We start from the raw sequence: 13,533 nt of genomic DNA, 5'->3' as shown, positions 1-13,533 counted from the left end.
GCTTTTGGTGATCAAGTGGTGGTGGGGCGGGTCGGTGCTAGCTGACGAAGACTCCCATTAAATATTAGAGTTAGATGCATGCACTCTCACCTCTTTGCTAATCCCTTTTTCCAACCCCCAAAATCGATTCTTCAACTTTTTTTGTTGATTGAGTTTCTTGATTCTTGAATTTGGGAAAAATGGATGCAGTGTGTGTGAGTAGGTACCACAGCCACCAGCCCAGCGACCATCAGTGCTCTTCTTGCGTGATGAACCACATCAAGGCGCCAGTTGACATTGTAATTTTCTCACCTAGCACGTGTTGGTGTGTGTGTTTTTGGGGATTGTTTTAGACTTTTAGCTGTGAATTTGCTTTTGTCTTTGGATTTCTTTTTTCTTGAAATTTACTATTATTTGATGTGAAAAGATTTGAGTGAGATCAAAGATGTGGGCTTTGATCAAAACTTATGGAATTTTAGCTTTGATGGTGAATTTAGATCTTCCATTGTCAATTCTCAAGATTATAAGGGGAAAAGGTCAAATCTTTAAGGAGATATGTGGGATTTGATCAAAACTTATGGTTTGACTGTAATTTTAGCTTTGATGATGAATTTAAGGTGAAAAGCTCAAATTTTTAGTGGGGGGAGGGGGTCTCTGTTTGGGTGTTAGATTATCTTAATTTAAAATTTAGGGATTTGGTTTTGTTGGCTATTTGAATCCTTTATGTTTAGAATGGGAAGAAAAAGGGTGAAAATAGCCTCAGCTCTTTATTTTTATGTGAATAGATGCAATTCATCTTGTACATAGTTAGACGGCTTCCAAATTGAATTAGGTATGACTTCTATGTATTCGTTTAGGTTTGGTCGTTGGTTAGGAGATTCGATCAGCCACAAAAGTACAAGCCCTTTGTTAGCCGGTGCATTGTGCAAGGTGATCTGAAGATTGGAAGTGTTCGAGAGGTAAATGTGAAGTCGGGACTCCCTGCAACGACGAGCACCGAGAGGTTGGAAATGCTCGATGATCAAGAACACATACTTGGGGTCAAGTTTGTTGGTGGTGATCACAGACTTAAGGTAACAATCTTGTTCTTTTTTTTATTTATCATGTTTTGGAGTATGTGACCCAAGGGTAGTTTGATAGTAGCTCGATCGATAAGAACCTTCAATATTCGGAGATTAGTAGATTGATCAAAATGCTTAAAAACTGCGGGATATTGCAGAACTACTCATCGATAATCACAGTCCATCCCGATGTAATTGATGGGAGGGTGGGGACAAAAGTGATCGAATCTTTTGTTGTGGATGTGCCGGATGGGAATACTCAAGACGAAACATGCTACTTTGTGAAAGCCCTGATCAACTGCAACCTCAAGTCTTTGGCTGATGTCTCAGAGAGAATGGCGATGAGAGGATTAGTTTCAACCAGCCAGCCACCCAGTCTTCGTTGATAATAAAATGCAGACGGCGCCATTTCAAGAAGGCCTTCTTGTTGTGCCTCTGTATGTTTTTTTGATGGAGCAAGTTATTGTTAGCAGATGAAGAATGCATCCATGTACAAAGCATCTCCTGCTATTTGCAAATGGCTGGGTAGATGTATATGTATATATGTGTTATGTGGAGTACATGTTTTGTGCTTCTATTTAGAGGTGAGTTTTGTCGAATTTGCACTTTCATTTAGTTGTAAACTTGTAGGTGGAGATGAAATGCTTGGATCAACTATTACTATTAGTATCGTTTTCTTTGACTAGTTTGTCTTGTTTCTTCATTTTTGGGTTATCCATTGTTTAAGAACTACTTTATCGTTTGACCACTAACAAATTTATAAATATGGATTTAGAATTCTTCAGAAAATAGATCGAAAGCAATACTTTGTTTATTTTGTTAATAATTTGAAATAATTAATAGCTGAACTGAAGCCCTTAAGAATAACCATAGTGAAACAAACTCAAATATATACTCTAAAAAACATAGTACTCCTATATATAGACTTCAATAGAATAGGATAAATATTGATTTAAGTTTAATTAAATTCTGATTAATTTTATACAGTTTGAAATTCAAATATTTAACTTTAATTTTTTTATATATTTTATTCATATACGAAATGTGATCTTTTGATGCTTTCTGATTTGGTAACAACAATTGGTGTTTGGTAAGCATCCCATGATTTGTTTTCAGATGCTAGATGATAACATGTTCATCAGCAACACATACTCTCGTTCCAACTTGAAGAGTTGTTTTGCAGCAATCTCTCCCTGGTGAGGCTACCATGGGTTCAACAAGATCCAATAATAGCGCCCCGTTGAATCAGGCTCTATTGGCATCTGACACATGAAATCCCATGCTTCATCTAGATATCCCGCCCTTGCGAGAAGATTTGAATCTCCACCCTTCATCAACCAAAGCCATCTGGATGGAGTTTCTTCGGAGAAAATCCCATTACCATGGAGTTCCAGAAGCTAATGTTAACTCTTTCCAAAATGAAATTATAAAACAGGACTATATTTCATAGACCAAGGCAGTACTTAATAAACAAATAGTAACTACTTTCTCTCCTTGCCCCATAATAAAAGTATCATCTTTGTTATTTGAAGTTATATTCTCAGGATCCATATTCTACCAATTCTATCTATTTACACTCCGATAACTTATTTCACTCGCATCGTGTCTGTTGTAAAACTACTATATCAGTGAAACTTGAATTTCACTAAATTATTCTATACATAACGCAGTCAGCCAGATTTTGAAACCCGTGGCAAAACCAGTTGGAACTTCTACTCGGAGATGGAGGGAGTATAAAACAAATGGGGCACGTCCTTTTTAGGGATGCTATACAAAATCTGCAAAAGCTACAAAATTCCAAATTCCAGCTTCTTTAACCTTTCTGTATAACAAGAAAATCAAGAAAAAAAAAAGAATCAACAGAGACTAGGTCAGCTAGATCTTTCTCACTTCACTTCAGAAATTCCCCATTCTTGATCATACATGAATCCTGCAATCGGTCCAACATTTTGTGCTTGCTTGTCTTCTTCCACGAGAACAGCGACGTTTCCTGCAAACAACAGTCAGTTCTTAAAAGACAGTTGTTCAAACATCCATCAGAAAAGCAGGCATGCAGACAACACACACACAGAGATGAGAGCTAAAACTTCATCTCCTAGGCTGCAGAGAACCACAGCAAGATTCTGTTGTCCCCCACCCTGAGGATCCTGGGCATAATTTGATTATGACTACACCAGAAACCCTCGAGGGAGAGAGACAACAAAAGCTCCAGTGGTGTAGACAAGTGAAAAAACCCACGAGCAAAGCTGCAAAGCCACAGATTGTTACTTCTCCCCCAATTGCCCCCTGGCCATCTTCCATCACTAACATTCTTTTAGAATCTAAGAAACTAAGCATGCAAAGGGCCAGAAGCCCTTGAGGGAGAATAGCAATCATAGCTTTGGAATCTTATATCTAATGACTAATGCAATGGAAGTGAAGTAAGCTATGGATGAGGGTATAAGCATTATACAACGATGGAGAAGCCTATTTATAGCCACAAGGTCGAGAGAAATTGCTAGGGCTCGAAAAAGAAACTGTGGTGGGGCCTCAATATCTTAGGCACTAGACATGAATGGCCGAAACAGATTCGTCTGATTCATGATATTGTTCCTAATCTGAGCAGGAGAAAAGATATGGCCCTCAGACACAGAAGTCAACCCTCAAAAGCCAAGAATGAAGCATCTCAGGCATCTATCTCAATTATTTATCACGTTCGATTCCTTTCGACCCTTTGATCTTGCATGAGTGGATGGATACATTCAAAATAATTTGCTTTTACCTACATATTATATGTGTCTAGAGCTCAAAGATCTGTGAGAAACTTCAGATGTGCCGCGTCTCATACTTTTGCCTGCTGTTGAAAGAAACAGATATGTTAAACTATGCAGCACTAAAATCTTATCAAATCTGGTTGCTAAATCTGTGTTCTGTCAAATAATACGTGGAATACCTCGTCTGCATGGCACTCCCTTTCACTTAGAAAAAAACTCTTCCTGAAACAAACATAACCAGCACTGTGGAAAAAGAAAAACAAAAGATAAAGTAGGTTATTTCCTTTCCAAAGTATTCTCCCTTTTCCAAAATCTTGAGGTCCCCGCACTTTCACAAACAAAAAGGTTACAGTGCTCCTTACAGATATCAGTAACACGGGAATCACATGGTATTGAGGAAATAGTTCATATATAATCCATAGAAGTATGTTTGATATCAATTCAACAAGAAGAAATAATATACAGTGCCAAAATATGCATGGTTGCTCATCAGTTTATAATTTATGATTTCCGTACAACGGAGCAGCCAATAGAAAAGCAAGATAATATGGGAAATTAAAAGACCGATAATCCGTGTTAGGTACTGACAAAAAACCATGTTATCAAATTCTGAGGTCCCCCAATTTAAAATTAACTAATAGCCTAAACAAATAGATAGCACTTTTTTCCAAAGGTATGCGCATTATTGGTGCCAGATGTAGCTTATAATCATGTAAACATTTTACTCCATATCTTATTCTGAATGGATGTTATTGTCTACTTTTGAAATAAAGTATATAAAGTTGAGCAACAGAACAAGCCATTAAACTAGCCAACACAGGATAATCTGTTTTTTTTTACAAGATCGTATCCATTTTGTGCGGAGCAAATAGAAAAACCAACAGCAATAATCAGTCGGATAAGATGACTCATTGAGATCAAAGCTAAGGTAGAGCATCAGAGGAATATATGTTTGTTAGCATGGTCATCTTGAGTTAGCATGAAATCTTGCAGAAACTTCCATATCAAGTATCAATCATCTACCAGGAAAATAGCTTGCCCTTTCAAATGTCAACTAAAGCATTTATCGAACCATATCCTCAATCAATGAAATTCCACTAACAAGATACACTTTCTGATTCTTTTAACAAAAGTGCAAACCATATATCTGCGTTTGTACGACTTTGGCCCATTATAGCATATGGAGAATAATGAGGTGGACATTTACTTTAGAATAAGAATAGTTATTTGAACAATGAAATGTAATGCACTGGTTTGAGCAAGTAGGTAAACTGATAAATTTCAAGATTATATGATTATGTGTATTAAAAATAAGATGCATTTTCACATGGATAAGAAGTTATACATAATACAATTCATAAAAAAAAAACTAATTGGAAGGGATATATAACGAGATCAAAACAAGCAGTAACCGTGTTATAATTTCTCATATTCTTGAGCAGTACTGGAATGCCTGATGAATATTGATCCTTCTAAAAGATAATGAGTCCTCAACAGTAAATTTTAACAAGGCTATTGTTTGATATAGCACCTTGAGTTAGGTCTCTTGATATGTGGAAATAATAACATCATATTTACCGGCATTCTCTTGGTGTTCCATCTGGTAAAACAGGAGCAAGAACTTTATCGTCACTCTTCTTCGTGGTGCCATTAAGTGTACCAGTTGGTATACTCCTTTCTATTCTAGGCAATGGCACGTCTTCATCATCATCACTCTTCATCTGATATGTCTTCTTGCCCTGTTCCTTCATCTTCACCTGAGGCGGTCCTTGGCAGCATTTCTCTTGGGGAATCTTGGAACATTAACAAGTGCGCGAAGCTTCTCCTTGATAAGCAGCATCTTGGCCTTCTCTATCTATACAGAATCACGATAAGCTTCACCTATCCCCCTTGAGAGAAATGTAGAACATATCAACATGCCTCTTAGCTGTTGGGAGAATCTAAATTCCTCCCGGAAATGGGTTAAAAGGTGTTCTCTTGTCAAGATCTCAAGAACAACACCACAAGCATGTTTTTCCTTTCCTGGGCAAACAGACCTCAAATCAGAATAAGGCAAAATGCAAGGCATAACTGTATTGAACCTAGGCACCCGATCAATAAACAAATCTCTCTCTTCCACCTCTCACAATCTATTCTCCTCTTGTGCAAGCTCTACTTCAGACACTGCAAGATCAGTATCCAAATGTGCAGGCCCTGAAACTAATAGTATCCCTAAACTAAACTCCAATGGAAGCCCCAAATCACTCTTCAAATGAGCAATCTTCTCCAGCAGAATCCGCTTATCAATCGACATCACCAACAATTTCCATCTTCATCTCCTCGAGGTAAAGTATCTCAGCCTCGGGAGTCTACCTGAAACCAAGTGAATAAACACCTTCTTCAGCAACGCCATAAAACGCCTCTTTTTCTGCAGCCCTAATTTGTGCGATATTCATTAAATTGTGGCCCAAAAATGGAGTCTTGCTCAAATTTCCACAGCCAGTTGATAAACCGAAATTTGCATAGGATTTACATTTCTGGCGCGGGGGTGAAGAACCGAACAGAAAAAATGGAATAGAACAGGCTGATGGCGGCAATTTGTGCAAGGTAATCAAGAATTTAGGCTCCATAATCAATTTAAAACAATCAAGTAAGGCACTGTAATTTACTCTATATCAATAGAGCGCAAGAATTCACATCAGCAATTAGCCCTAATCGAATTTGTTCATAAAACTGTGAAGGTCTGGCAAACCCTCTTAGAGTTAGAATTCACATCAGCAATTAGCCTTAATCGAATTAGAGTTATCCATTTTATCTTCTGCTTGTCGATTATTGGACAAAGGATGATCTGAGTTTTGTTTAGTTTGGTTTGGTTTGGTCTGGTCAGGTGCATCTTCCAATAATGTTGGTTTGCTTCAATCATTACATTAATCACTACCTATATTAATATACATGGTCTAGTGAAATTCGATTTTATTGGAAAGAACCAACTTTTATCAAATACTAGGATTGATTGATTAATTAATTGTAACATTATTCCGTTTGCAAAATTATACTATATCATAATTAAATATGTACATTATTCTGTTTGGTTTATGAAATTAAATCTCGTAGGTCAATCCTAAATAGATAATTACTCCCTCTATATGTGAGGAGTCCCACTTTTTCATTTTGGTCCATCCGCGAATAGTTGTCTCGGTTCATAATTACTATAAATGATAAAGAGGCCCCACATTTCACTAACTCATTTCACTCACATATCATTTTAATTAATACTACTATATACACAAATGAAACACTTATTCCACTAACTTTCTTCCACGGTTCCACCCACTTTTTTTAACATTTCTTAAAACCCGTGCCAGAAAGAAATGAGACTCCTATTCACCGACGGAGAGAGTATGTGATAATTAGTCTCAGTCACTCCCTCTAACTAAAATAATCTTACAACTCTGACTACATTTCATAATTATTTTCTCTAACAAATCAAACCGTCAATGTAAAGACTCAATTAATTCTATATAAAAATCTTCCCAAAATTCGAATTAGTGGATCCATGTAGACATGCCCACGATTCGTAAACCGGTGGTTTCGGTTTCGGGAAATGTGGAATCGGAACCGAACCTTGAGGCTATTTCACGGTTCCGGTTTTGGTAAAAAACCGGCGGTTTCGGTCCGAACCGCCGGTTTTCGGACAGTTCCTCGCGGTTTTGGTTCGGTTTGGCGGTTTTTCAAATATATATATATTTTTTTGCTATGTAATTTGAATTTTGGACTTATACAATAAATTGGAACAAGACAATGGATAATTTAAATTGAAATAAGACGAATAAGGTGAAAATTATATCAATTTTATTGAATTTGAATGGTAACGGACAACAATACAATACAATTTTCAAAACATATACTCCCTCCGTCCCAAGATAAGTGACCTACTTCTTTTGGGCACAGGATTTAAGGAATGGTATTTAAATAAATTAAAGTGGAGAGAGTAAAGTATGAGAGAGGGAAAAGTAGAGGAGAGAAGAGAGAATAAAGTAGGTGGAGAATAAAGTAAGAGAGATGACTTTTTGCTAAAAATGGAAATAGGTCACTTATAGTGGGACACCCCAAAAAGGAATACAAGTCACTTATCTTGGGACGGAGAGAGTACAACAATGTGTATAATTAACAAGTGTCGTCGGAATATTAATAAAAAAACATGAAATGGGGTGAATGTAAATGAGGATAGGAGGGGGTATTTATAGATAAAAATGGGTGGGGGGGGGGGGGATGGATCAATTTGAATTAAAAATTGGGATTAAAAAAAATAATAAATAAATAAATAATTGAATTTCGAACAAATCCGACGGTTTTTCGCGGTTAACCGCCGGTTCCGGTCAAAAAACCGTCTGAAAAAGCTGTTCCTTGGCTGCCAACGGCTAACGCCTCGAATACCTTGCCGGAACCGTGAAACTGCCGGTTAACCCGCGGTTCGGTGACGGTTTCGGTTAGTAAAATCTTGAACCGAAACAGGCCCGCGGTTCCGGTTCGTAAAAAATGTCACGGTTCCGGTTCGAAACTGGAATCGGCGGTTACAGTTCCGTGGTTAACCGCCGAAACCGAAAACCTTGGGCATCTCTAGATCCATGAACCCCTTCAAACATTTAGTAGTACTACTCCATCCGTCTCACAATAAGAGTCACACTTCGCCATTTTGGTCCGTCCCACAATAAGAGTCATACTTCATTTTTACCATATTTCCACATTCCACTAACTCACTTCACTCACATTTTATTATAAAACCACTATTAAAAACTGGGTCTCATATTCCACTATTTTTTTCAACCCACTATTGTTTACATTTTTTAAAACTCGTGTCCACAATAAGAGTGACTCTTACTTTAGGACGGAAGGAGTACTATATGACTACCCCACTACACTACCTTTGTGATTACTTAGGTCATGCGTTTGAACATAGTTCATCTTACTACTAAGTTCACTTTGCTAAATCAATGTATTTTTGGCAGTATATTACTCCCTCCGTCCCCCATTAGGAGTAACACTTTGATCGGACACGAGTTTTAAGAAATGTAAAGAAAAGTTGGTTGAAAAAGTTAGTGGAATGTGGGATCCACTTTTTTGTATTGGTTTTATAATAAAATGTGAGTGAAGTGAGTTAGTGGAATGTGAGACCTACTTACCATTTATGGTAAAAATGAAGTGCTACTCTTAATTGGGGACAGACCAAAATGAAAATTAGTAACTCTTATTCGGGGATGGAGGGAGTAATTAGCATTCATTCATATACTATATACTATATCTCATGTGTATAAGTCTATTCAACCCAAAATTCTATAATCTTGACATACCAAGTGGCAATATGACTTACTAATAACATTTTGACAACTAGAACTCTAAAAATATTATATTGACTAAAGTCCCTTTTTGGTCCTTAACATATTGCGATTTTTTGATTTTGGTCCAGAACATTATCTTTTGAATTATTTGGCCCTTCACAAATAAAAATGGGTCACATTTGATCCGAATTTGACGGAACTGTTAAAATTTAACGGTCAACGAATTTTAATTCGATGTTGGCCGGATTAAGTTAATAATTATGTTTAATTAATGTCTAATATCTAATTAGAATTTTAATTATTTAAAAAAAGAAAAGAAAAAAAGATTCATCCAAATATGCAAATCCATAACTCAATTCCTCTCCAAATCCACCAATTCTTCACCAAATCCACCAATTCCTCCAGTTACTCTTGTGTTACAAGAAATCTCAATCACTTTCCACAAATGGGATACACTAATCAAACCAAAATCAAAATCACGACGACCTCACATCTCTCCCCTCACCGCCAGAGAAAAATCGCGATTCAGCAAGCACGACTTCTTCCCGGAGCCTTCCTTCCAGAGCTTCTCCGCCTACCTCTCCGCTACCCCACCGCTGCCTCCGCGACCGCCTCCTCGGCCGCGCCTCCGAATCCGACGAGCTCATCGAGGCGAAGAAGCAATCCGAGCACGAGATGAAGAAGTGCCTCGCCTGGTAGGACCTGATCTGGCTCCGTCTTCGGCTCCGGCATCTTTAGCATTACCGAATTGGAGATGCGCGACACTGCCTGCCCCGCGATCGTCGCCTCCTACGCAGTCTCCGGCCTCTCCGCTCTCCTCTTCGTCTTCTGCTAGACCGAATTCGCCGTCGAGATCCCCGTCGGTGGTGGATCCTCCTCCTTCCTCCGCCTCGAATTAGGGGATTTCATCGCGTTCATGCCACCGGTAACGTTTTGCTCGAAGGACTCATCGGCGCCGCCGGATTAGGGCGAACTTGGTCCTCCTATCTCGCTAGCATCTTCAGTAGTAATCCCGATTTCCTCTGATTTAGGGTTAATTCCTTCGTTAAGGCTTCAATGTGCTAGATCTCCTTGCTGTATTAATAATTTTGTTAATTGTGAACGGAATCGCCATGCTGGAACGGAGCATTCATCAAATTTTCCCTCAGCGAAGAAATCCACGCCGATTTGAGAGCAATTTCCTGCTGCATTTTCCTCATTTTTTTAAAAAAAATTTAAAATTCTAATATTAACTCTTAATTCAGTTAAAATGTAATTAAAATCCATTGACCGTTAAATTTTAACAGTTCCGTCAAATTCGGACCAAATGTGACCCGTTTTTATTTGTGAAGGACCGAATAATTCAAAAGTTAATGTTCTGGACCAAAATAAAAAAATCGCAATATGTTAAGGACCAAAAAAAGACTTTAGTCTATTATATTTCATGTGCATGGTTGTGAAGCTAATTAGATCCATTGTTTTAAAATATGGAAATTTCTCCACAATTTTCTAAACCTTCCTCATCTGCATTAATATATACATACACGTATATAATTACATCCTCCTCTACACATTATATATAAACTAAAAATCTACACAATTAATAAAATATGACCGTAAATTAAATTTTATACAGTTTTAATATTTATTAATTGATTTCAGATTTTAACTTGTTTTATGCATTTTCAGTAGCGTGTCAAAATTTCAAAAAATATTCAAAACAAGAAAATAAAATCATCGAAGTTATGAAATATTCATAAAGTCTTTGTAATACAAATAATTAATTTGATTGATAATGATGAGATGGATGGTTTGATAACTTGTTGGAGTACGTAATTTTAATATAAAAAAAACTTGTACCTAAGTATATTTCAAGATTTTTCGTTCATATGTAAAACATAATAAAAATATATAAAGGTATGCATAAGATCCCAAATTTAGAGTGTGTACTATAATTGCATATCAGTATAAAAATTGTATAAGTTCCGGCAATTTTGGGAGAAATTTCCATATTAAAAAGTAATGAATCTATTTATATATACACTAATTAGTTTCTAATTCACATAATACTTTCATAATTCCATTTCTCAAAATATTATTAGTTGGACATACCAAGTCATATTGCCACTGGGTATGTCAAGACCATGGAATTTTTGCTCGTATGTCAGATTGTTCATTCAAAATATTATAAGTTAGAATGCGTAACACCCAGTGATAGAAAGAGAAAAAAAACCACATATCCATGAAGCAGTTTTTCAGAATCACATATTTATAGAATTTAGCCTCGTTTCATAGTAATGAAGGCGTTTTTTTTCGGCACGAAGATTAAGAAAAATTGTTAGGCGAGTTAAGTAAATGGAGAATAAATTGAAAAATGAAAAAAAGTAGAAAGATGAAGAGAGAAAAAAGTAAGAGAGAGTAAAATATGTGTGAAAAAATGTGTTGACTTTTACTAAAGAAGGAAATGACTCTATTACTATGTAACGGAGTGAGTAGATGGTTTGAACCCAAAATCTCTTCTAACAATAACATCTAAGTTTTACAACTTGAATAAATTTTACTACTCTCCCGTCCTATAAGAATATGTACTTTTTTCTATTTTAGTCTATCCCTGAAAATATATACGTTATAAATTTGGACATTCGTTTTTCTCTAATAAGATATTCGTTTTTCTCTAATAAGATATTCGTTTTTCTCTAATAAGGTGAAACTCATTCTCTACTTAAAATATTTCAATTACTTGTTTTTGTTTATATCTTACTTTAATAATTATGTATTAAAATTTATGTCCACTTAAAAATTACCTAGAGCGAAGTGTATAGTAGGAAGAAGCAGTGACGAGCAGATATCCAAAACAACAATAACAGCACACCATAATAAACCAACAATATTCTAGACTCACCCAAGTAGCCGCATCACAACAAAAAACTCTGACCAAAAAAAAAAAAACAGTACATATGTATGTCTCCACATCAGCGGTACATTTAATTGTTTTATTTCAAGCTCGTACAATTTGGGTTTTTAATTTTATAAAATTACCAATAAATGAAGTGGGTCATGACTATAAATCAAATCAATGATCATATTCATATCTATCCAATTTTGACCATTAGGAAACCTTTAATTAGTTACATGACAACCAACACATCTAAATATTTAAATAAAATAGTAAGATGATAAGTAGTAATTGCGTGGATCTGAAATAACATGACGAGTATAAAATTTGTACTACGTTTTATCTCTGTTTTTAATTGCAAGCACAAATCCAAAAATGACTGGTTGAAAGAAGATATGTTCAACGTCTATTTCCTCGTCTATATCAATATTAATATGATAGGAAATGGGCCCTATTAATCTCTATTATAAATAGATACACCTTCGAAATTATACTGCATATTATTATCAGGAAACGACCCCACATTCAGACCTTTGGGCCTATGATCTCTTTGATAACATTTAAGTACATTATTGTATAATTTTATATTTTCATGATTAATGTTTAACAATACTAATATTTGAGAATTTGAAAAATTAACTTATGTGTAGTATAAACTAAACATTACTATTTTTTAGAAGGTTTGGAATTTGAAATTGCCCAAATTTCAATAGCTAATAATTCGGTTCTCCAGAGTTCGACATAGCATAGTCCAAATTTTGTTACCTAACAACTAAATTCACTTAAGTCTGATGTAAAATTTAAAAATATCTCTGAAAAGAATGATAATTGTTGTTATAAAACTTTACTTTTGCCTTTTGTTAGCGGAAGTAGAATTTTTATCTCACATATTATTAGAAATGTATTGTCGAAATATTTTTATTTTTACATTGAATTTCACATCTGAAAAAGTAAGTCATTGATGAATAAAATTTGGACTAAAAATTTAGATTATAAAATATTAATAGAAACTTTACTAAATAAGTAGTACTACTATTTATTTATTAGTAGTAGTACTAGTATTTATTTCTCAAGTTTGTTAATTATCCCTACGTCCTCAAAAATAGAAACTCTTTCTTTTTTAGTCCATTTCCAAAAAAATAGAATTTGTATTTCAGAAAACTTATTTTTTTATAATAGGATGAGACTCAATTTTGTATTAAAATTCGTATTATTTGAAGAAAAATTATTTTTAGAAGACAAGGTGAGTATTATGAAAGCAATATACTAGTACATGAAATTTCTAATCCACAAGCGTACGAGACATGCAATTTTCCTCATCCTCATCCATATCCATTTATTTCAAATCCAAATTATCCAAAAAATAGAAATATCCGCAGTCTTTATTTTCTGCATCAAATGAAGAAACGACACGTATGTAGATAGGACTTCAGTAATCCTGTGTTATAACAATTGTCCAAAAAAACTTGAATATGAAAGAGGTACAATATCTATTACTACTAATAAATTGCTCCAAATTTTAATAGATTGCTGAATCCCAGAACGGA

The 13,533-nt window shown here is 35.4% G+C and overlaps 1 protein-coding gene and 1 pseudogene across 1 annotated transcript; one reads left to right on the top strand and one right to left on the bottom strand.

The window, feature by feature from the left end:
• LOC125194243 (abscisic acid receptor PYL3-like) lies at positions 1-1,725 on the top strand. Its single transcript, XM_048092359.1, has 3 exons — positions 1-278; positions 837-1,052; positions 1,199-1,725. The coding sequence occupies exons 1-3, from the start codon at positions 180-182 to the stop codon at positions 1,424-1,426; spliced, it is 543 nt and encodes a 180-aa protein (XP_047948316.1). The 5' UTR covers positions 1-179; the 3' UTR covers positions 1,427-1,725.
• A 940-nt stretch (positions 1,726-2,665) lies between these two features.
• LOC125194242 lies at positions 2,666-6,402 on the bottom strand (annotated as a pseudogene).
• Positions 6,403-13,533: the final 7,131 nt, after the last annotated feature.

The sequence above is a fragment of the Salvia hispanica genome, chromosome 6 (genome assembly GCF_023119035.1).
Source record: "Salvia hispanica cultivar TCC Black 2014 chromosome 6, UniMelb_Shisp_WGS_1.0, whole genome shotgun sequence".
Lineage (NCBI taxonomy): Eukaryota > Viridiplantae > Streptophyta > Magnoliopsida > Lamiales > Lamiaceae > Salvia > Salvia hispanica.
This window is presented reverse-complemented; position numbering and strand designations above follow the sequence as displayed.